General features: G+C 45.0%; 1 protein-coding gene across 4 annotated transcripts in view; it reads left to right on the forward strand.

The window, feature by feature from the left end:
• Positions 1–25,950, forward strand: part of Pde1c (phosphodiesterase 1C) — a 258,131-nt gene that overhangs the window by 46,722 nt on the left and 185,459 nt on the right. For all 4 annotated transcript variants that reach the window (XM_070014239.1, XM_070014241.1, XM_070014240.1 and 1 more), the window contains exon 3: positions 10,180–10,351. In XM_070014239.1, coding sequence (XP_069870340.1) covers positions 10,180–10,351 — 172 coding nt within the window. The remainder of the gene's footprint in view (positions 1–10,179; positions 10,352–25,950) is intronic.

Raw genomic sequence — 25,950 nt, forward strand, 5'->3', positions numbered from 1 at the left:
CTCTCTTGAATGTTCTTTGAATAAAATTAGGATGAAGTTTTGGGTTCCAGGCAAGCGGTAGACCAGAATCAACTGAATATTCTCTCACTTTTTCGACACATAGAAATACTGAACGAAATATTTTCAAAGCACTTTAAAATGCAAAATTCCCTTGTGATGGAAAGAATCCTACCGGGGCGAGAAATGGAGGAGGAATTTCCTGTGAGTGATGTTGGCTGGGAGCGCAGCCCTGAGCCTGCTCCTGTGCTGTGCAATATGAAGAGTTGGAGTTGCCTAAACTCAGACCCTGAAAACATATGGCAGATTTTGTTTTCCAAAAATATTTGCATCTCAATCTCCTTCCCACACGTTCTTCTTTCCATGTGATGTGACAAACCTCCTACAAGATGAAAAATCTGCATCCTCTCCCTCTGAGCTGGGGGGGGAGGGGCTCGGGCTGAGGTAGAAATATGATTGGACTTGGAAAGCTCCATCCACAGAGGTAGGGCAGGGTGGGGGGTGGGGAACCTTCCACCTACTGCCTGTGAGACCCTTGTTCCTCAACCACTGTCAGCCTGCTGTGAGGAGCCAGAGTCCTTGTGGAAGTCCTACCTCTGAGCCCTCACTCTGTTATACAGCAATTGATAACTGCAGTGAATAGGACACAGGCAAACCAAATATACCTGCAGGGCTGAGGAGGTCAGAAGGAGCTAGCTTGCCTCTTTTGGCTCTTGGGGATAAGTCTTCCTGGAGCAATTGAAATGACTTGTATGGTCCAGCATTCCTTCCCAAGTTGGGTCTGGACTCGTCAAGGCTGAACCAATTCAATTTGACATGCTGCAATGATCAGGAGCAGAGGATGACCACCAGAGACACACTGATTTTCTTCCTGACATCAAGGAGATCTTAGTGGGAAACACCTTTTAAAACTCAGCAGTGTCTTCTGCATGGATAGTCAATAGGACTTTTTAAAGGCATCCTAAAAACTGCAAAGTCTATAGATTTAACCTATTGGATATGCTGAATATAACTGTCACCCGCAGACACAGCGTGCTAGGTTGATAGCTGTAGTGAAGATGGTGACCTATTCATCCATCCTCTGTTTCAGATGTAGCGCTCAGGTCCCAGCTGTCCTTTATAGACAGGGTCTTCCATTTGTATTGCGTTCATCCTGGAGAGAGGAGTCGATCTTAAATCCTCTAGTGACTCATGGGGATAAGGGGCCTATGCGTTGATGAATCTGGCTGTTTCTGTTTTCATTTAAGAATTTAGGAGTCGGGGGCATTCTGATTTATGAGAGTCTCATGATCTCCAGTCACCAGTTACTGCCTTGCTTCCCTTGTACAAATCTCTATGGAGCACTGTGCACCAGCACAGGGCCAGGCCCCTGCCTTTGGCAGCAGGAAGACCAGGCAGAGGCTGTGGCTCCTGCCATGTTGGGTATTAGGCCTCGGCCAACTCTTGTGTGGTCACATAGAGTCTTGCCGGCCAGGAAGCATGAAGTTCCAGGGGCTTTGTCTCATAGCCCAAGTTCTGAACCACCTCTTCTACCAGTGATGGTCATGTACATGTATACACCACATACACATATGCATACAATATACACACATAAACACATACACATCCATATACACATATACACACGTGCACACATACACACATAGACATACATAGACACACACATTCATATACACATATACCATATATATATACATCCACAATACACATATACACATACAGACACACATGTACACATAGACACATACACATCCACACACACATATACACTGTGCACATACATACATGTATGTATGTATATACATACATAGACACACACATTCACACACATATACATCTACATATATACATGCACACATACACATACACACATGCAGACATATACATATACACATAAACACATATATACACATGCAATATGCACCGGTGGACACATCACATGCATATGTACACATGTACACATATATACACACATCCACACACATGGCAAAGCAAGGAGACAGTTTACGCAAGGTGGCTAGGGAGCTCGTGGTCATCATATTTCAGGGTTCAGTCTGGGAGTTCCCAGTGAGGACAGGGCACTGATGTCAGGGACTTGAGAGATGGTGACTGGGCAGATTCTTGGAACAGATCCACACGTGTATGAGATCCCATCTTATTATTTTAAGTGTATGTATGAGATGTGACCCACATACATGAAGGTCAGATGAAAGACATGTGTTTCAGCTGTATGGGTGCTTCAGTTTGGTTGAAACTGGACTGACCCCTGGGAAGAAGGGCCTAACTGCACACTGACCCTACTTACATCAAGGGCGGAATGTCCATTCCAGGCCCAGGGCGGGAGGGGCCACGAGATGGAGACAGAGCTCCTCGGTATTTTCAGGGCGTGACTAGGAGAGGGGGCTGATTCCACTCTTGGCTGAAACTGACGGTATGCACAGTGCAGCAGTTCATCTGATGAATGCAATCCTTGAACCCTTGTTTTAAGTCAGTGAGTTTTTTAAATAGAAAGAGATAAGGAAGGAAGTCAAGATGTGAGCCAGTTGAGTCAGAAATTAAAACAGAAACTCAGGTGTGATGTAATTGAAGCTGGCAGAAGGGAAAAGTGGTGGTGTTGTTTGTTCAAGTTTTTCATGTGGTGTCTACTAAGACCATGGAGGCCCAGACCCAAGTTAACCTTGAAAGGACATTTGGAAGTGGAATTATCAAAAGGAACAAGTCCTAATTCTTCTTACTGCCGACAGAGGGCCCTCATCTTTACATTTATTATCAGCAATAGGTAGTTTGGGCCCCAAGGAAAAAACAGTTCTTCTCTGCAATCCATATGGTTCTCCAAACCTCTCTGTTTGACTGGATCTTGTCAACACTTCAAGTCTTCCAGCAATTTCTTTCACACCCTGTACGCATCACTGTATGCGTCCCATTCAAGCATCCCACTAGATCAGTGACTGTGTCCCCCCCAAATCAGTCCCGGAACTTCCCAAAGGAATACTAGGCAGATTCACAAATGCATCCCACAGCAGATGGTCAGATTTGGATATTTGCATGTTTTACAGACATTAGCATTCTTAAGGTAGTTATGCATTGAAAAAGAATTCCACTAAATTATGGGGAAGGCAGTATCTGATTTAGTGAAAGTCAAAATGGTAGAAAACCTTAAAAAAAATGCCGTCTTCCCAAACTCCAGGGTTCAGCTTCCATAACCAGTAACAAATTATTTGCCAAGTAGATTTCACTCTTAATAGATTAGCCTATGTTTTAATTACTTTCCTAAATGAATGCTGTTGAGCGAAGTCTCTCTTTAATCTTGTCTATCTCATTACTGCATTGAGCAGACTCATTCTTCTTATGTGACAAAGAATCACTGAGACCTTTCCTCTTGGAGTTGATGGTCCCGCTATATAGTAATCCACTGTTTCAGATTTTTTTTTCTAAATAGACTTTGGACATTATGTAGGTGCAGTGTCCATCAATTGGGAAGGACAGGTGCGAAGCTTTGCTTTGAGGCATTTTGGGTGCCATTTCTTTTCCCTGTTCATTCTGTGGACCTGGGTAAAGCATTGCTTACTGTGTCAGCCAGCTATTTAAATACCAGTGTCAGTGTCTTTTCCCTGCTGCTTTCCCATGGCAGCTCCAATTGACATTGGTTGAAACCTAGACTAAATGACATGCTCTTGGTGTAGGTGGGTTGGTGGTTCTGCCCAGCAGAGAACAACTACCTCTGTACAACTGCTTTTGTACCCCACAATGATTAAAGTAAAGATAAATCCAAAATGAGATGCAAACAAAATACGAAGACCCAGGGAAAGGAATCGTCATCATAAAGACTTAGTGGGAAGGCAGACACTACACAAAAGATTTAATGTAGAAGCCCAAAGAGGGGCTGGGGTTGGCAGGGAGGTAAAGTTTACTTTGCTTTTTTCATTTGAATCAAGCAGATGCAACTGCTAGGAGACAGGATGAAAAACCCACAGGAAGAGAAGCCAGTGGTTTTGAGTTGGATGGGAGAAAGAAATGGTGTGAAGAGAGCAAACGTGCAATGTAGGAATTAAAATGCATCTTCACAAGCAGAATGCCAATGATTGGACAACAGGCTTGAGGGTACTATCTTGGGAGGGTAGAATGGAAAGGGCAAGAAAACATAGTAGGAGGGGCTGGGAAGGTGGCTCAGTGGTAGAGCGCTTGTCTTGCATGCATGAGGCCCTGGGTTCGATTCCTCAGCACTACAGAAGCAAAAAGAAAAAAGCTGGAAGAGGTGCTGTGGCTCAAGTGGTAGAGCGCTAGCCTTGAGCTGAAGAGCTGAGGGACAGCGCCCAGACCTAGAGTTCAGGCCCCACGACCAGACCCCCCTTCCCCCCAAAAAAAAAGAAATGTAAAATTCAGTACAAGTGACCTACAATTGAATATATATGGACAACTCTTTGAATGACAAAGCCAAGCAGAACTGTTTGTCTATAAAAGAAAAAAAAAGCACCAGACCAAATTCCCAATTATTTTCTATTGTGTCTGATAAGTATGTTCAGGGCTTAATGAAAATTCAGCTATTCTGTACCTTAGCTGTGGTTTATGTGTGTCCCATTAGCCAATGTGCTGCTCTTGGAAAGAATTTTTCTTTTCTTTATTTTTTTTTTGGTCTTCATTCTCAGCCTCTGGATAGCTAAGATTATAGGCATAAGCCACCAGTGCCTGGCTCATTAATATTTTTATATTGATTACAGGCAGCAATATTTTGGGCTTCTTGGATTAAAGAGAATATATTATTGAAATGAATATCATTTGTATTTGCTTTAGTAATGTAGGTACTAGAAAATTTAAATTAACACACATAGCTTGCATCTATTGAGCAGGAGTGATCTAGATTATAAATGATTTTGTTTAAGAACTGCTGAGTACCTAACTCTGGTAACTGGGAAAGACTTTGGTGGTTGGAGGCCAGCTTTGGCAAATTTAGTGTTAGATTTCAGCTATAAAAACCAGCTACAAGGAAGCAAAAGGGTCTGCAGCTATGGCTCAAGTGGTAGAGAGGGTGCTTGCCTAGAAAGCATAAGGTTCAGTCCCCAGTACCACAAAGAATAAAAAGTGTTAAGAGTTCATGGAAGAGCCAGACTGTTAAAAAATGAATTACATGAATGGCTATTATATATCATTTTCTGATTAATTTGAGAGAGCAAGAAGAAAGCTTTTAAAAGAAGAGTAAAGAAAACTTATAAAAGTATCCAGAACAAAAGCTTTGAAAGAAACAAAAATCATTTATACGAGGAACTGAGAATATGATTTTAACCACTCAGTAAGGATAAGCAAGAAGAGAAATAATGAGGTCTTGAACTATCCGACACAGGTACAAAACTAGTGTATTATCTGTTTTTCTCTGCTCTGACAAAATGCCTGAGGTAATTGACTTAGAGGAGGAAAGATCTGCTTTATCCTGTGGTTTCAGAGGTGGCAGTCTGTGGTGGTTGGTTCCACTGCTTTTGGGCTGTGGTGAAGCAGAACATCATGGCGGCAGGCAAAGGCTAATCACGTTGTGGCATCTGGGAAACAAGGAGACAGGAGGAAGGACCTGGAGGCCTGGGGGGAAAGGCTGCTTTATAAAGGCCTTCCCTAAAAATTATATTAAGTGAAGTAAGCCAGGCCCCAAGAAACATAGGTCCCATGGTTTCCCTTATTTGCAATAACTAGTATATGTCTGAGACAAGCAGAAAAGGTCAGATAAGTTGATGTTAGGCAAAATGAACCCGAAGATAAGGACTCAAATGTTTTTTCTTTCTTGCTATTGTTTCTAACGTATTTATACGATCATTTCTTTGTTGCTTTGTATGTCCCTCTCCAACAATATAACCTCTGTATTCAGTGTATTTGATATAGGTATAATTTGTGGAGTAGAAGGGGAAAAAACAAATTGTTTAAATAGGGATACAGGTGGATCCATTGCAACAATGAGATGTACAAGATGCTATGTTGAAAAATGAACTTTACAACTTTGGGGGGGGGATTTGAGGGCAAGGATGGTAAGGGGAAACAAAGGAGGAGGCAGCAATACTTGATAAGAAATGTACTCATTACCTTGCTTATGTAATTGTAACCCCTCTGTATGGTATTTTCACAATAAAAAACACTTATTAATAATAAAAAAAAGAAAAGAAAAAAAATAAAGGCCTTCCCTAGTGACTTCCATTCATTTACCCAGGAGCGCTTCAGTGGATGCATCCACTGATGAAGTTAATGGTCCAGACACCCACCAGCCGACTATCTCTGAGCCTTTATCACGTGGGCCCTACAGAGACATTTGTAGATAGAAATTATATCTTGATATTGAAAAGCAGATACAGCTCACCATATTGTGATATAGTCATACATATGCACACATGCATGTGCACACGTGGGCGCGTGCATACACGCACACGTACACACACATTAAACAGGAGAACTCAGAAATAAACTGTAATACCTTTAAGAATTCAGCATAGTCATCCCAGGTCGAATGGTTTCTTATATTTTGATGAGGAAGCCAGAACTTGTGCCCTACAGTGTACAAAATATAGAGGCAAAGTTTTGTATCTCTTCAAAATTGCAGGAGAAAGAATTCCTGACAAGCTACTACAAGTGAGAATATTGAAAATAATAGAACAGATGCCACGTATCTGAATTCAGCTATTATTAATACTTAATCTTCCATATTGTCACTACTGGTGGGTTTTAGTGAGCATCAAGGTTCTTTTTTATTTTTATTTTTTTTGGGTCTGGTCATGGGGCCTGAACTCTGGGCCTGGGCGCTGTCCCTCAGCTCTTCAGCTCAAGGCTAGCGCTCTACCACTTGAGCCACAGCGCCACTTCCGGCTTTTTTCTTTTTGCTTCTGTGGTGCTGAGGAATCGAACCCAGGGCCTCAGGCATGCAAGGCAAGCGCTCTACCACTGAGCCACCTTCCCAGCCCCAGCATCAAGGTTCTTATCTGGGTTTGTTTCATTCCTTCTGGTTCCTGTGTATTCTGGTCCACTTGGGGTTTGGGAGCCTCCTTCTAAACCTGAAGAGTCCTGTGCCTCCTCCTCAGGCCACAGCTATTTTGGGAACCACCGAGATTTTTGTTTTTAAAAAAAATCTCCATTCTGGTGAGTTAAATCACTTTTTTTCGCTGTAATTTGCTGGACTTTAAATTCTTAGCCTTCTGCCAGTGGAGTCTTTGTAGGTTTTCATCCAGAACTGAGTGGAAAAATCACTTGAATATTGGAATAGCCGCACTGTGAAGCAAACCTATCATTATTTCTGATTTTGCTACTTCTTCCCTTGTTTTCTTGCAACGAAGCTATAGTTACCTCTGATCTCATACTTCTCAGATCCTTTTCTAGCCATGGTCTGAAGTTACTTCTGATTTCAATGCCCCCCACTCCTCTCTTTGCTTCCTTGTCTTTTCTCAACCCATTACATTTACCTGACCTTATTCATCCCTGTTTCCCATGGCAGAACTTCCTTTTTGAGCTGCAGAACTTTCTTTTCTGAAGCTCGAACTGTTCTAGCAAGGGACAGGGCAGGTCCAGCCTCTTCCTTCTCAGACTAGGGGACTAGGGTTTCTTATATCTCTTTCCAGCGTGTGGAGCATTCTGCTTGGGCTCTGCCAGGTGCAGGACATTCTGCCTGATCTGCCGTAGCACACATTTGCTGGCTACGGGCACGTGGTGTGCTGTGTCACACAGTGCTCTGGGTTAGGGGTGAACAATCTGCTGTTTTCCAATTCTGTGATCTCTTGAAGCCTTCGTGTCTGAGTGCTCATTACTGTTTGAGTGAAAATAATAATAAGAAGAATTGAGTGACACTTGCTTGGAAGGCTTGATTTGGTGATTACGTAGGTAACCCAGGTTGAGGCATCACTGCGATACCCAGGATGTAGAAAGCACAGTGCTGTCACATGATTGGAGGGTGAGGGCTTGGGGGAGGGGAATGACCAAACCTACTCAGAGGCACAGATGCCACCAGCAAAGTTGATGGATTTATCATTGGTCTCAAGGCTTAAGGTTTATGGGGGATGTGAAAAGTTGTCTTTGTGAAGACAGAAAGGAGGAATGTTATGGCAGGGACAGAGGGAAGAGTGAGGGGAGGAAAGTGCAGCATTGAATTCTGAGTAAGTTGGGGGGGCGGGGGAGGGAGAGGGCAGGGGAGCAGATGAATGGAGGGGGCCTGGCACCTGAGCCACATTGCTTTTTGTTCCCTGAAGCTTAGTTTAACCATGGTTCCCCTCATGGGGTTTTTTGCTATTATTGAAAAAGACCAGTGTGACTCTCTCAGTGTCCGTGTTTTTGCCTCTATTTAGTCAGAAGCATTTCATGCTTGCGAAATAAGCTTAAAATAACCCAGCGCAGGGGACTTTTTATTTTTCACGTTGTCAGAGAAGACCTTTCCAATCTCCCTGGAGAGTATCCCGCCCCCCATTCATGTAGGATCAGAGGAAGAGTTCTTTCCCACTCTCTCCCAGAGAGAAAATTTGCTCTAAAAGATTCACTCCAGGTTGAGTTGGGATGATAAAGCAACGCAGAACCCACTCACAGCCCTCTGAGGTACGAATGAGTGGCGGTCCGGATGCCGGCTGTTTTTAAGTCTGCGGACCTACAAAGACACTGTGTACAGGCACCTCTCCAGCCTGTTTTCATTTATTCTGGCCACACCATGTTTTCTGTTTCTGCCCTAGGAATTCTCCAATGGGGTGGAAATTATCCCGTGCTTGTGAATAGACCAGAAAAGCTAAAGAGTTAATCCTGGTGGGGTTCTTCTTGCTCGTGGTCATGCCAGCTAGCAGTAGATGCTGCTTCTCCCACTGCTCAGAGGAGTTGTGGGAATATTCCTGCACTGGAGACCCCAGTAGAGCCAATTTGGCTTACCTCCCTCTGTAGGTTTTGTTATGACTGACACTAGACATGGACACTAATAAACACCAAGAGAAGGGGACACACAAGTCATGGGGGAGGTCAGGCAGGGGCACACTAAGATGGGTTCGCCAGCTAGGGGGGAAGTGGGAGGCATGCTGAGCAAGAGCTAATCAGAACCATTCCGGTGGGCTCCAGGCTGTCCCCGGCTCTCTCATAGTGGACTTTGTCTACTATGGGATTAGGGCAGGTAGATAATGACCCAGAATGTGTGAGGTGGGGAAGGGGCTGTCGTTTCTGGATTTCTTGATTTGTATTCGAAACTCTTCTTGCTCATATTTCTGCTGTTTGAAAAATAGTTCATCATTTACTAAATAGTTCAGTCATCAAGCATCTCCTCAAGGCTTGCCAAATGCAATCACGGGTCCGCACAGATATTGCCCTTCATATCTGATACCACTGGATTTTGTGGCATCCCCCCCCCCTCTCCCATCTGCTGGTTTTCTTTTCCAGAAAGTAAGATCTCTGGTCCCAGCAGCCCCTTTATTTATGACTACTAATTACATCACACACAGGTTACATCACACACATGCAATATGATTTAGAGTTACTGTGTCCTGACCCAGCAGTAGAAAACCAAGCTCTTCATAGAACTCAGAGTGGATGAGGATGTTCTTCGTTACTAACTTTGTACATTTGTGTGGCATGTGTCTTATGAATGATGAACCAAGACTGACAATGGTTGCTAGCTGAGGTCCAAACATTGCTCAGATTTCTTTAGATTTTACCAAACATATTTCTGCATCCAAGACATCATGTACACTCAGTCCTCACATAGAGTCCGTGTTTGCTCAGTCACCACCTGAGTGTCCGTGTACACTCAGTCATCATGTAAGAGTCTGTGTACACTCAGTCATCATGTAAGAGGCTGCTGCTGGCTGATGACAAAGCACAACTTTTATAGAACCAAGGGTGTGCAGATCCATTGGGTTGTACATGTGAATGAGGGAGATGGCTGGGCTGTCAGTGCGATGTGCCATTGTTGGCACTGATTTGGATCGCTGGGCTAATCACATTCTGTTCTCCAACCCCATTCCCTCTGGATGTTGGTCTTTCACATTCACATGTATCTCCTGTTGAAGTATTTGTAGGGCGCATGCATACAGGCTCCTTGGTGAGCAGTGACGCTTAGAAATGGGTTCCTTTTGGGGGATGTCTCTATAGAATCCTGAGACCTGGTCTCTGGCTAGTCTGGGCCCCAGGAGAGGCTGGTGTGGAGTCTGGACTTTGGCTGGGGACTCACCACAAATCTTTTCCCCTCTCCCTTAGGGTCAAAGTCACAGAACTGCCTGTGGAACTCGCTCATCGATGGGCTCACAGGGAACACCAAGGAGAAAGCCCGGCCTGCCATCGTTCATGACCCCCGGCCCCCAGAGGAGATCCTGGCTGATGAGCTGCCACCGCTGGACAGCCCAGAGGCCTTGGTGAAGACGTCGTTCAGGTTTGGCGAGAAACTCAGTTGATTCCTTCTTATGAGCCAGGGAATTGTTCCATACAACCATATTATAATGAGTGACTTCTTTTGTAAAGTAGAATCAGAGTCAATGTGAGCTGGGCTGCGGGTGCAGCTCCTGAAGTTAAGTTGCTGTTGGTATTTCAGTGGTATTGGCCTTTGAATGCTAGGATTGCCCGATGTTGGCAATTTGAGTCACATTAATAAGCTTTTGCTCCAAAGGAGATGATATAGACAGATAAATGCACAGGAAATATAGGGCATATTTCATCCATCTCTGGGTCTTCTGTGGTTGGGATTCTGGCACTGAGAGATGAATGGATGACTGAAATGAACTAAGAAATTTCCATCTGTGTTGGCTGCTGATACTCTGTTCTCTCTTAGTTTTGTGCTTGTCCTTCAACTCAGAGCCTGGATGCTCTACTTGAGCTTCTTTTGCTCAAGGTTTGTGCTCTACCTTGTCAGCTCCACTTCTGGCATTTTAGTGGTTAATTGGAAATAAGAGTCTCATAGAGTTTTCTGCCCAGGCTGGTCTTGAACTTCGATCCTCAGATCTCAGCCTCCTGGGTAGCTAGGATGACAGATGTGAACCACTGGTGCGCAGCTTACTGGGAAGCTTTTTGTGTAGATGGAACTGCAATGAATTCTGACAAGGAGAGGGAATAGTAACTGTGGTGGCGACATTGGTGAGGCAGAATTGCAGGCAATCGTGTTTCCTGTTTGTAGAACAGGTTTGGCTACTGCATTATGAGGTTCTACATGAAATGAAGTCCACTCACCTGAAGGGGCTGTAGGATGACTGGACAGCTAGTGGTTTTTGTGGCCATGGAACCAGTCTCATAGTGTTCTCCTTGTGATCTTTCTACTTCTCCTGGGTTCTTGGTCTTTCCCAGTGAACAGCTAGAAAGAGGCGCTCACAGAAAGAATGTCATACTCCTAGTCCTATGTTACCCACAACATTGAAATATCCCTAAACAATGCTGACTCTAGATGTCAGAGACCCAGGAGGAAAATTCACCATGGCCTCCAGGGCTTGGAGACTTCAGGTGAGAATGGAAGATGGTTCTTCTGACCACTAGGGGGCAGGTGTCCCTCTGCGGAGGTTGGAAACTTGGGCCCTTCTCTCCAACTGCGCAATCCTGGCCCTCTCAGCCACCCTGCCCTGCATGTGCGAGTGCATATTCAATGTGGGGATTTGTGTATGCGATCGTTAACACGCTACATGTCTTAGTTGGCTCAGAAACTGTCACTGTTTGTCACTGTCTCCCAGCTCCCAGTGGGGTTGGCCATGACATTGAAGACACAGGGTGAGTGACAGCTTTGGGTACTCCATTTCCTCCCTCCCATGCAGACCTGGGGCCTTGGGGATGGAGGTTCAGGACACCCAGCCTTCAGCTCTCACTCTTAAACAAGGCCCAAATGGCATTACGCCTGAAGGGAAAAATTATTAGGAAGTCTTTTCTTGGACATGTTCTCTTGAGCTACTCCTACTGGCCTCCAACTTGAGGATCAGCCCCTATCCTGCTCTGCTTCCTGTTACCTGCCAAGATCCAGCCCCTACCCTGGCCACACTTCCTTCTACCATCTCAGCCAGTACTATGACAGCTTATTTTTTATATTAATAAAGAGAGAGACATAAGGGTTCTATCACTTGAAATAACAGAAAGTGTGAGGCCCTGAGGTCAAGTCCTAGTACCATAGCCAGAGAGAGAGAGAGAGAGAGAGAGAGACAGACAGACAGACAGACAGACAGACAGACAGACAGACAGACAGACAGACAGACAGATACTGGGAGAGGTCCTGCAGTCCCAGAAGCCACAGCAGGTGGTGTTGTGCCCTGACTCCCACTTTTCCTGTTTCCCCAATTTATTAGTGAGTAGAGGATTTGTCCTTGTTACTTAGCAGGGACTGGATTCCACAGACATTGTGGCATGGGGTCACAGCCTGGAGAAGAGCAGGAACATGGAGCTTTTTAATTGTCTTTGCAAGGAACTCATCTTCCTTGGGAGATACTAGTTTACCAGTACCAAGGAGATACCCCACATTTGAAGTCAACGAGGAGCCTCACATGTGGGCAGTGCTTTTGAGCCCCCTATGCTTAATCTCTATTCCTTCTCTCCCCTCCAACTGCACCCCTTTTCTTTTCAGACTGTGTCTAGACTGGCCTTGAACTGACTCTCCTCCTGCCTTAGCCTCCTGAGCTCTGGGTTGCAGGTGTACATCACTATATTTGGCTTGATTTAGTTACTTTGAGTGAAATATTCATCCTGGTGTCCTCTCTCCTCCACATGATGGTGTCTGTGTTTGTGAGGCTCTGGTGGCCCCTGAGGTAGAGTTCCCTGCTACCTCCTGCTGGCAGGTGGGCTGGGGCCTCGCTTGTCTACCTTGGCCTCCCTCTCCCCAGGCGGTGAACAGGACCCACCTACGAGTCTGGATCAGATGGTCCAGGCTTCATCCCTGATTCCTTCCTCACCACATCAGCTCACTGCAAATTCCCCAGTTGTGATGCCAAACCACACAGGCCTTAAGGGACCATGGGGAAATAAAAAAGCCTGCTCCCTTCCCCTCTCTTGGCCTCCACTGGAGCCTCCCCTAGGGGGAGTGGGTGCGGCAGAGAGAAGAGTTCCACGACCTCCCTGATCTCAGATAGCATCACCTTTGTACCCACCATTCTTCTCCTTCTCAGGCTGCCAGCCAGAGGCTGCATCTAGGACTTCCCACATCTGCTTTATCATCATCATCTTCTCCTCCATTCCCCCTCCCCGGTACTAGGCCTGGGGCTAAGTCTCAATGGAGGATGAAGTAGAGACAGATTGGCCTAGTGGCATGGGACTCCTTGCTGGGAGATGTCTCAGAGCTACCATATGTCACCCAGAAGCTTTCCACCATGAATGACATCACTGCCTTTGCTTTGTGGGGAAATTGAGATGCCTTAAATAAGAATTGAGTCATCGTTATCACTGCCGCCCTCTCCCTGCAAGACATGCTCTATGAAACACCAAGGACACCAATCTGGATATTCCCTGATTAGTGACTGATCCCTTCCAAGGCTCCTGCTCCCATTATCCACCACCCCATTATCCACCACTCCCATTACCTACCCCCCATTATCCACCCCTCCATTATCCATCATCCCCATTATCCACTGCCCTGCATCTACCACCCCATTATCCACCACCCCCATTATCCACCCCCCATTATCCATCATCCCCATTATCCACCTCCCCCGTTATCCACCACCCCCATTATCCACCTTTGAGGAGGTAGAAAGGTGACTATATATCATATATATCATATGACTATATATCACAAATATGACTATATAGTCATACTTGGGAAAATATATATCTAGATATTTGATAAATATTGAGATACATCTAGATAAATATATGTCTAAAGATAAAAAATATATATCTAGGTACATATTTTCCTCCACTAAGTTATAGAATTAGGAGTTAATTTCTCCTATGCATCTAGCACCCAAATGAAGACATCCTGAATCATCTTGAAGCTGGACAGCTGCAAAGAGGCCTGATCGCCTGTGGGACTTTGGGGCCTAGAGGAAGGCAGGGAGAGTTTGGGAGGAACCGGTGAGAATGGATTGGAACGGAGCCCATACTGTAAATGACTTCTAAATGCTTGAGCAGTTAAGGGTCATTGGAAGAGGGCTCTGTTATCTGTACACTGTTTATTGATTACTGCTAAGTGTGTTGGCAGTTGGGCAGGGCAAATTGCCTCTAGGTTCTGAGCTGCTAGGTTGGGTTAGCACTGCTATTTGCAAGAATGTTGCAGACACACGTGTCCTCCTTAGAAGAGGTGATGATCACTTGGGCACAGGCAGAGAGCTTCAAGAACTTTAAAGCAGATGTTCTGCAGCCCACCCAGAGCATCACTCACTCTGCTAAGTCACACATGGGAAGTTGTGACGCAAGCAGCAAGATTGGCCTCAGGATCGGAAACTATACTTGGCTTCGCTCAGTCTTCACTCTCTGAAAATAGCTCAGGGTTTGAATAAGGAAAGTTAAATGTGTAGATGCTGGGGTTATAATTGTTTACTTAGGTGTTTGTATAATGTCCTACTCATTATTTTATCCTTAAATATGGCTGCCCAAGTCAGGGTTGTGTTTCCATGGTTGTTAAATCTTCCAGGACAGCAGGTAATCCAGTGATAATATGTAACTCTAGGTAGTTACAGGGATTATAGTAAAGAAATGATTTTGCATCTGTTTGGGTTTTTCTTTTGCAAAGCAAACTATTTTGGTAATATTTAAATTTCTAGAATCACTGCAAGGCTCATGAAACCAATCTCTACCTGCTATTTAGAATCACTCTTTGCCATTTGCTATACTTGCTGTAGATCTAGCATTTTACCTGTTTATCTCCTTTTCCTGAACCTCTGACTCTAAGCTCTTGGCGGCATAACCTATCAGATTTCACTTGAGTCTCTTCAGAACAAATAATCACTGTTAGGAAACTCAATGTTTATTTAATGCTGTTAGCTAGGTACATAGTCATGTTCAGATTTCACCCAGTTCCCCTTCCTAGCATCCCCCTCTTCTGTTCAGGCTCTAGGACGCGGAGTTGTCATGATGTGGATTTACCCTCCTTGTTGCTCATCTTCCCTTTGTCTCTTAGACGTTGCATCCCGAGGCACACAGTACTATTTTGTTGTGCAGAAGCTTCTGAGTTTTGCTTTATCTGATTGCGCTGCCTTGTGAATCCTCATGTCTCCTGTTTTATCAAAAATACATGACATGGCCCTTTGCCATGCAACCATAAGGAGGAATATAGTAGAGGAAGAAGATGGTGGGTGTGTCCTAGTACATGGATAGTGGTATGTCCTAGTACATGGATGGTGGTATGTCCTAGAACATGGACAATGGATGTGTCCTAGTACATGGATGATGGATGTGTCCCAGTATGTAGATGATAGTGTGTCCTAGTATGATGGTGTATCCTAGCATATGGATGGTGGTATGTCTTAGTACGTGGATGGTGGGTGTGTCCTAGCACATGGACACATAGTACTGTGGATGCTGACTTTGGGCATTGGTTGTTTTCCCCTAATTTACCTGTGGCAAAAGAGCCTTCTTCCCGTCCCCCTTCTATGATGAAGGGATACAGTGTGAGCTACTCTGAGACTCAAATCCCCTTTTTCTTAACAAACAGGCAAAGGGTCTAGTATCACTTGCTGATCCTTATAACTGACTCTTGTTATGGCCTCCCTGACTTACTGGGGGTACTTGACTGTGGTCAAGAGCTCTTCCTTTTGCTCCCTCCCTGCTTCATTTCAGAATCTGTGTGGATTCTGATTTCTTCTTTCAGATCAAAGAACCCCATTTTATTTACCTTTTCTGCAGATAATGGGCATCCAGACAGCCTGTTGCAGAGGTCAGAGGTCAGGAGTTTTAGCACAGCCTTTGATGCCCATCTGTCCGCTGATTTTGGACAAGTTGGTATAAGAATGGGATCAACAGTACGTGCTTCACAATTATTATGAAAATGAGGTACAGTGCTATCGGACATAAAACACAGGCTGGAGGCATGGCTTGACTTGTAGAACACCAGCATAAGACATAAGGCACTCTTTTAAGTTATTACTGGTGGCAATTGTGTAAAAGTTACAGGGCAGGTATTATTAGTATTGCCCACCTATCATGAATGATCCCTGGAAATCACCGTCAGCATCCTTGTGAACCATTCTCGGGTTGCACAATGAAGTACAGTGAATGTGTAGACATGAAAGAACAGGCCTTAACCTTGAGCACAGAAGCTTAGTTCAGGTAGGAAGCTGTCCCTCTCCTTGCCTCTCAGACCTTGCTGCCTGAGGACTGTCTTCCTCCAATCTACCCACAGCCTGCCACCACTTGTGTCTTTGGAGAATAAAACGACTTAATCATTTAATACCCTCCAGTAGCTCTCCATCGCCTCAGCACTGGGAGACAGCGTGGAACCAAAGTAATTTATTACTACCAATAATTAGTGAGCCGAAGTCTGTGAATAATTTATTCTCTTTCTGTTTCACCCTTCAAGATTCTCTGTGCCATAGCCACCCACAATGCATCATTCCTTACTGCGGTCACAATAGCCTGGCATCTCTTTGGACCAATTCTGTTCTTTTACTCTTTAGACCAGAAGGTTTGGGTGAGGTTGGCCCTACCTCTACCACACAGCAGGGCACTGTGTGTGTCCCAGAGTGGATCAGCAGAGGAATGGGGCTCCCTAAGCCACAGTGACTGGCTGGAGATAGGCAGTCAGTAGCCACGAGTACTGGGAATTCCTGGGGAAGAGGTACTGTGTCTGCTTAGGCTGCTGAGCTGGTAAGATGTGCAGCCAGGATATGAGCTGCTGTTCTGTGTAGCTGGCATAGAGGAGCCTCTTGATTTTATGAGCCAAGATAGTACCTGCCTGCTTGCCCATCTGCCCGCCTCCCTGTCTGTCTGTCTGTATTGCTGGAGTACATCATTGTGAGTTTCTTTTCTGTTACTTTCAATCAGGAGCCCTGATTGGCCTTGTTGCCCAGACAACAGCAAGGCTTTGCACATCTGTTACTTTTGCTCATGTCCTGGAATGTCCATCTCCATCTTTCAACCCAGCATGTCTCTGTCCATTTGTCTAGGCTCAGGCCAGATGTTCTTAAGCACCTTTGCATCCATCCTGGGCAGAATGTGTTTCTTCTCTCAGTCCTGTCAACACAGGCTCAAGAGTGAGCTACATTCCATAGTGCAGGAGAATTTCCCCTCATTTATGGGATCTTCACTTCAGCACTTCTTATTTCAGTGTAAATCTGTAACACTTCACACCATTTCTGTGATAAACATTATATATTTGTTGAGCTGAATGTAGCAGAAAAAGAGAATCAAGGAAGGAGAGAAGCAAAGAGAAGCAAAGAAAAAGAAGCAATAAAACCCGTATCAGGCTGTTTAAAATGTGTCTTAAGGGTGGGCTTTGGGTAAAGGCAGGTGGGAAGGACGTGTTGAATAACAAGTTAAACCCAGTTAATCTCTTCTTCTGGGAACTTTGTACACTTGACAGCTGCAAAATTGAGGCAGCCCCTGGCCAGGAGGAATTTCACAAAACTCGTGGGATGGTAAGGAGGGAGACTCAACCATGACTCCAGTTCTATCTGAGGAGCAGAAATCATGCCATGCCTCGAGCAGCACGGAACGTCAGGTTCTGGATCTTCTGGGGCCCCTGCCCTCCTCACATTCCTAGTTCCGGTTGTCCCGGCTGGGCTGCAGTGGTAGTTTTCCCATCCTTATGTGGGTTAGCGTGGCCCCATGATTCTGCTCTGTGTATCATGCCTTGGCTAACAAAGCTTAAGTACGTGAGGGATTGCTTCAAAGTCTTGCTACTTTGCCCCATGCTACAACAGAGCTTGCACCTCTTTCCAGACTCACTTTCAATGCTCTCCTTCCCACCATACTTCAGGTATTGGCCTGCCTGTGCTGAACGCATCCTTGCCTGGATTGACTTGTTCCCTCAGGTGTCCATTGCTTGTGCTGACCGTATCCTTGTGTGGACTGACTTGTTCGGTTAGGGAGATGCCTCAGCTGGAAAAAGTAACAAATACAAATTGTTCCTGTGCCAACATTTAGGAATTGTCATCCTAAACTAATTGTCAAGGGACCTGTGTGAACTGGGATTCATGATACACGGTGCTTGAATTTGCAATGTGAGTTTAAATGGAGTTGTGTTTGGTTTAGTTAGTGCCTGCTCATTTGTAACAGAAGAGCCTCCAATTTGGGTATTCAGGAAGTGATAGCCCCTGATCTTGCTATTTCTTCTCTTGTCTTGGGAGCCCAGAGCTCTGAGTTCTATACCCTTACCAGCCAGAAGATGAGGAAAGCAAGAGGTAGTAAGTTGTGTCTTGGGTGAAGCTTTGAAGAGAGAATGCTGGTTCATCTGCATTTGGATGATCTAACTGAGTTTGGATGATTTAATAATCTATGGAATTTTTTAATGATAATCACTTTATATTGGAATATCCCTTTCACATTTGCTACCTCTTTTAATCTTTTACAACAATCCCATAAACACTTCCACTGTCCTCATCTTTCAGACAGGAAGAGACTAGATTATGACTCTGTGGTACCTTCGGCTGGGGTAATTTTTTTTTCTAAATAAAATAAAAAATTGGCTTAAGGGGGCTGGGAAGGTGGCTCAGTGGTAGAGTGCTTGCCTTGCATACATGAGGCCCTGGGTTCAATTCCCCAGTACCACATAAGCAAAAAGAAAAAAAGCCGGAAGTGGCCCTGTGGCTCAAGTGGTAGAGCGCTAGTCTTGAGCTAAAGAGCTGAGGGACAGCGCCCAGGCCCAGAGTTCAGGCCCCACTACCGGACCCCCCCCCCAAAAGAAAATTGGCTTAAGGCAGTTCTCACTGAACACATAATTCTCACTGACCACACACAGCATAGACTTCAAAAGAGCTTTAAGTCGAGTTTGAACTGAGGACTCCCCATGGGGAGTTCTTTGTATTTCCTCAGGCTGCCTCTACTTGTTCTCTACTCTACCTTTGTACTTTGGTTCATTGCTACAAATGGCAATGACGCACTCTCACTGAAGTTGACAAACCCAAAGCCAATGCACTTGGCTCATAAATAATCACATGAGAAATAAGAGGTGTGATCAGCAAGGACAGGCTCTCCTCATCAACGGAGATGCAAACACTTAGGGAATGGATGAAAGCCTCTTGTTGCTATAGCAACCCCTCCATGTCCACTCTGGGATGGCGGTAAAGTGGGCTGCAGAGTGGGAAGCGAGGTGAAGTCCCTGGACAGACACAACTCTTCTCTCTCACATAGTCTATTAAGGTTCCCAACAGGAAGCATTCTTTCAAGGAGGGAGACAAGATTTGAATATGTCACACAGAATTGGAAAACGGACATTGGAACAGAGCACCATGGTGCTCTGTTTTTTCATTACTTAATGTGAGGACAAACAGCCTTGGTCACTGGCTACCCCTCTGCTTTTGCAGGGGACGGGAGCTGGGACAGCTGGCTGGGAGGCCATCTCTCCCTGGATTCATTATTCCATCTGTGGGTCTTCACTCTGCAGTAGCTACTATCAGTCCTTTCCTAGACAACATCCAGACTGCTCTTGAGTCGTGGTGACATTTAAACAAAGCATATGACATGCACTCATTTGATCATGCTTCCCTGAAAATGGAGCATAAACTCAGGATGCCTCCAGCCCAGCTGATGTTTCTCTTGCTGGAGCGTCAGAGGGAAGTGGTGGGCTGGGGTGTGTCTTGGTTTATTTTTAGAGTGCTGAGATTGCTTGCTACACATCTTTGCTTGCAGTGTGAAGCCAGGCTCCTGGATACACACCATGATTCATAATGCAAACCGTGCTGAGCCGTTCACAGCATCTCCATTTCACAGCAGCACTGTGATGTTCTCATGCCTCATCTGGGCCACAGCGTGCAAGAATGAAATGAATGATGCATGAATGAATGTCTGAATGAATGGACGCACAGATGACTCTGGGAGTTAGAGGTGAATATAGAAAGGTGATACAATGCTAGCTTAAAGAGGAAGTCTCGTGGGTATGATTGCTTTCTTGTTTTCTATTAAGAACGGCTAATGCTAAACAACACAAAACTACTCACAATTAAACAAGTGAACTCTGTGTGTTTTTCATATGAAAGCAACGGTTTTGAAAGGAGTGAGATGTCTGAGCCTCTTCCAGGCCCCCTTGTCCTCTGTAATTACAGTGCCATGGAGAGATACCTTAACATGGATGGAGCTGATGTTATATCCATGTGGATAGCATTTTGGTAGCTCTGGTCTTGGCCTTTGTTGATGGAAGCCTGTTTTGACCTTGGTCTCTTGAGAGATTGATGTTCATTTCTTAGCCAGAAGGAGCTTGAAATCCAAGAGTGAGTGGATCATATGAAGCTATTTTGATCATTTGTTCCTGTGAACTTACCATAATACACCAACACTTTTAACCCCATAGTGGAGATGATTATAATGTTCTGTGGCAAGCTGCTGAGGGCTTCAGTCAGGAGGCTAGATGGGACCTTTTTATGTTAAGAAGTACATGTGACAATATTTGTAGTGGCTTTCTCAGTGATGGTTTAAATGGCACAGTTGTAGGAGCATCTACATAGTCTCTCAATTTTATTGGTGAGTATTTTTTGCATGAAGCATTTTTATATACTTTATTTATTTTATTTTTATTATTTTTGTCATTGTGGGGCCTGAACTCTGGGCCTGGGTGCTGTCCCTCAGCTCTTCAGCTCAAGGCTAGCACTCTACCACTTGAACCACAGTGCCACTTCTGGCTTTTTCTGCATATGTGGTGCTGAGGAATTGAACCCAGGGCCTCATGCATGCAAGGCAAGCACTCTACCACTGAGCCACCTTCCCAGCCCTATATAAAGCATTTTTATGGGGATGTTTTTACATATGGATAATGTACTGACCTGAACCATTCCCTCTACTACTCTTCCTTATCTTCTCTACCCCTTTTCAAACAGTTTTTATTTGTTTAATGGGTTTTGCTATTTTATTTTCATACATTCATACAAAGTACTTTGATCACGCCTTCCCTACTGCTTCCCCAGCGCTTCCTGTTTTAAACTTACTCTCTCAATGTCAATTGCACATTTAAGAGAGAATTAATTAATACACAAAAACCAAAGTAATTTATTAACAAATCCTTCTTTCCCCCACAAAGTATGTATATAACACTTGTCTTGCCCAACCCCCCAAAACAATTTCATTCAACTCCCCACATAATTTCATTCTTCTCTATGGCTGAATAATACTTGGTTATGCATATAGCCTTTTGTTTATCACAGTGTTACACATCGTGATACATATGTTTTAAATGGCAGCTCTTCCCTCCTTGCCCATTTACTTTCTTACAGTTAAGATTCTAGATGTGAAGAAGGCTTCCATGCAGTAGGAACACATGGGTTATAGATTGTGGCCTGTGGCTCACCATCTAGACCATAAGACCATTTAATAATCCATGCCAACCTCATGGTCCAGAAACACCATGGTTATTTCCATGCACCTCTTACAACGGAACAGTGAAGTTGAACCTTATGGGCCATTTGGAGTTCTTTGTGTCTCTTGACACTATACACTTACTTATGCAGTTGTGAGCATAATGACATTACCCAATTTCAATGTCACATACAGTGGTATAATTTCCCTTATCTGCTGTGTGCTTTTCATTTTGCTGCTGTGAGGTTGAAATTTAGGGATTCTTTCTGAGTCAAATTTTCTCTTTTTGATTTTTAAAAGTTTGTTTTTTTTTTAAAAAAAAGTTATTTTAAAGTAGTTGTATGAAAGGGTTTCAATTCAACATGTCAGTTTGTGTGTGTGCCATGCGTCTTGATCAATGTCACTCTTTTCACTATCCCCCAATCTGTCGCATCCCCTCAGGTTACCTGGCCCATTTTCAGGTGTGTAGACTGAGTTTTAGGACTGTGTTCTCTCACCATTTCCTTGTCCATTCTTCCCTCCCACTCACTCTGCTAAGACATGTTTCAGCTTTCTGGTATTCATTTCATTGAACTGTATTCATTGTTCAAGAAAGTTACCATGTGGGGATCCTTCCCTGTGCGTACTTTAGACAGCTAGATTGTGTATATATGTACACGGCCCTGCATGTGTGTTCATACTTGTTGATATTGTGGATTTAGCTTCCACCTAGGATCCGCTCATACTTGTGAAATATTTCCTACTGGTGTAACTAGTTCTCTAAGCTATCATCCTGTGGTTCCAGTTTTTCCTCCATGACTATTAGCACACTGGGGTTTATGTTGGTGTCTTGCCACAAAAGATAGGCAGCAATTAATTTTTATTGAATTAGTACTTATGGAGCTGTATCAACTCTTAAAATTCACCTCAAATATAACCTTTCATGCGCCACATTCTGAGGCTTCATTCAGTTCACAGCACTAGCTATGATTGGGGAAGAATTCCAAGAATCCTCTTTTGGGGGGCTCTCTCTCTTTGGGGAGGCTCTCTCTATTAAATCATTCAAGCATCTTGTCTCACTCACAAGAACCTGCTTTTCCTCCATGGTGGTCACCTTCTGCCCTTCATCTACTCATGGAAGTTCTGGTGGACATCTGGGCCTGTGTCAGCCAGCCTTTACTTCTCACCTGTCCTGATGAAACCCAGAGACCTCCTCCCCACCCACAGCAGCTTGACTATGAGGGTGCCAGGCAACTCCACTTTCTCTTTCCTACCTTGAATGTCCTAGGCTCTGGCACTGAGACCTTGAGGGAGGCCTCTGTCCCACCAAATGTGTTCTACCATCCTCTGGTGAGCATTGTGCTCCTGGTCCTTCCCTGAAGGGACAGAGGAGACAGATTAGTCCTCATGGACATAGAGTCAAGCTCCCTCCCTCTTGAGAGGAGCAGGAGAAACACAGCTAGAACAGCTGATGAGTTCACAATGCACCTCTTCAACTCCCCTCAAATTAAAAGCACGATTCCAGTTTAATTTCGGTTACTCTCTTCCAGCATGTCGCAGTTATTTGGGAAGGAGAGGGGGCATGGATTCTCAGCACTCCCAACAAAGTTTGTCATGAGAACTGTACCAGACTGACGAGAAGACAAAGGATCAGAATTAGGAAGGAAGGGGGTTAATCACTCCAGGTCTCGACACACATAAACACGTTTCCGCATATTTGATGAATTGGCCAGTTGCTTTCATTCAACATTTTCCCCTTGACCTTAAAAACAAAATCCCTTTGATGGGTTAGAAGAAAGAAGAGTTGACCATGTCAAGAGACGTGGAATTTTTTTTTTGTTGTTGTTGTTTTGGGTCCGGTCATGGGGCCGGAACTCTGGGCCTGGGCACTGTCCCTCAGCTCTTCAGCTCAAGGCTAGCGCTCTACCACTTGAGCCACAGTGCCACTTCCGGCTTTTTGCTTATGTGGTGCTGAGTGTTAGGTTTTTAAAAAGAGGTGGGCGAGTAAGAACCGCACCAGCATGCACATGGTATTCAGGTAAGGGGTAGGTTTATTCAGTAGACCTGCTTGGACCAGGCAAGGGTGGCACTCCACGTGGCTGGGAAAGGCCTGGGAATGAGAGAGAGCTGGGAAGAGAGGAAAGAGAGAGAAAAGAGCAGAGAGAGGGGTAAGAACAGTAGCACTCACGTGGTATTCAGGGGTAGACCTGCTGGGACCAGGCAAGGTTGGCATTCCACGTGGCTGGGAAAGAGAGAGAGCAAGAGAGCAAGAAAAGAGCAGCAAGAGCTAGAAACGAACAGAGAGAGAAAAAAGGGAGAGTCTGGGCCTGGGCTAGCCCTTATGTAGGGTATGGGTGGGGAAAGGTGTGGCCACATCAAATTCAGATGTGACCTCAGCGGATGCAGATGTGACCTCTTCCAGGTGTCCCAGTTGCCTAGGTAACGCAGGTACTGGGTGGAGACTGCTGCGAGGAGGGTGGAGTCTGCTCGCCATCCAGGAGCGGACCTTACACTGAGGAATCTAACCCAGGGCCTCGAGCATGCAAGGCAAGTACCCTACCACTGAGCCACCTTCCCAGCCCCGAGATGTGGAATTTTTAAGGCTGTTTTTCTGCTGAGAGGCTGCTGAAGGAATACCAAGTCAAGGGAGTGGTTTCTGTCCTTTGTGCCACCCCCTTTGAGGAGCCAGGAGCAAAGCGTTTTCACACATGCAGTTGACAGCATCTTCCCTGTGCAGTTCAGGGAAGTCACTGTGCAGCGGGAGGAGCTAACGGCAGGAGGAGTGAATGCTGCCCTTGAACGTGTCCAGAGATATCACTGGAGCACTGGGAAGAGATGGCTCTGTGGCGATAGAAGGTGTGAGCTGTATGGTTCCATTAACTCTGCAATCCTGAGCAATGGTCCAGTAGGAGCACAATCACCTCACCTCATGGTGTGTGGACCAGGCCTTAGGCTTCCTGACCCCCTCCCTCTCCTGTCCCCCCTCCCCACCCTCCAGCCTCCTAAGGTGACTGCACTGTCTTTGTTTCCCAGCTCTATTCCTTTCACCCCAGGTGGTCGAAGCAGGAGAGGAAAGTCCAGGTGGCAGAATAGTTCTGACACTCTCTCTTTTACTATTCTACATATGTATAGGAGATTATGAGCGGCCCCCTGCTGTTTAGGTGGGTCATTAAGGTGTTTACTTGGCATCAATCTGACAGACCTCCACCTGCATCCTGCCTGTGCAATGGTTTTCAGCAGAGGCAGCAGGGATGCGCTCATGGCTCCTTCCCTGAGGACAGCGGTGCAGTTGTCTTATGAGCTCATTTGGGGGCATCTGTTGGCCATGAGACAGACACAGCTCTGTGCTGGGAGGGAGAAAGGCACATGAACCCTCCTACAAAAGGAGTAATGTATGTGAATCCCATAGCCATGCACGTGCAGAAATGAAAGAGGAAATGAGTCGGCTGATGCTAATCAAAGGATCAACTGGCATTTTATGGCACCCTGCAGTCTGTGTCAAGGCAAAGGTCACAGGCAAGGACAATTTTGCATCCAGATCCGTGCTTTACTTAGGTAGTTTGAGGCCACATCTCAGCCACAGGGAGAAGCCTGAATAGGAGAATAGAGGTCCAGGCTGGCCCTGGCAAAAAGTAACCTATTTCAAAAAAGAGTAGCTTAAATGACAGAGATCCTTCTAGTAAGTGTGAGGATCCGAATTCAAACCCCAATACTGCTTCATCTCCTCCCCAAGAAAAAATGAAAAAGAACTCCTCAAGGACTGTTAAGAAATGAGAAGGAATTGGTAGAGTTTGAATAGGGAACTCTGTACTTCCCACCCTGCTCAGATTTAGTCTAGACCAGTGACTCTCTGGCTGGGGCACAGCTTTACCTCCCAGAGGTATTAGGCTATGTCTAGAGACATCTGGGCTGTCCCACACCTGTAGTATAAAGCACACCTCCAACCCAAAACGCGGAGGACCTGAGACCTGGCTTAGAGGTAGTAGTTGGGCTCAAGGTGATGTTTTAAGCAAAAATAGCATATACTTAAAACTAATGAATGACAATAATGTAAAGCAAGCTGGGTGCTGCAGTCCTAGCTACCAAGGAGGCCGAGATCTGAGGATCAAGGGTGGAAGCCAGCCAGAGCAGGAAAATCCATGAGATTTTTATCTCCAATTAACCACCAAAAAAAGCCAGAACCAAAGCTCTGACTCAAGTGGTAGAATGCTAACCTTCAGTAAAATATCTCAGGGATAGTGCCCAGCCCCCGAGTTCAAACCCTTGAACGGACAAGCAAACAAATAAAAAATCAACCTATCCAGGTTGTGGGTACTTGGCAGGGAGGGGTAGTGGAGAGGATGAGGGAGGGTGAATATTTAAAGTATTTAAAACATTTGGGGTAGATGTGTAAGAATGGAAGGACTGAGCTTGCTGAGATTGGTTTGGGAATGGAGGTGGAGAGTCTGATCAAGGTGGCATTGTATGCTTCTATAGAGATGTCAAAAGGAAACACCTTTGTACAACTAATTGATGCCAACAGAAATGTGGAGAAATTATTAACAGACCCCCCCAACAAATAAATATAAAAATTGGAAATGGAATCCACAGTATTTGAATCTTTCCCTTCCACCCGAGATCTACATCAAACATGTCCTCCCATCCATCTGC

This window comes from Dipodomys merriami, unplaced genomic scaffold, assembly GCF_024711535.1.
Source record: "Dipodomys merriami isolate MVZ:Mamm:240054 unplaced genomic scaffold, mDipMer1.0.p SCAF_94, whole genome shotgun sequence".
Classification (NCBI taxonomy): domain Eukaryota; kingdom Metazoa; phylum Chordata; class Mammalia; order Rodentia; family Heteromyidae; genus Dipodomys; species Dipodomys merriami.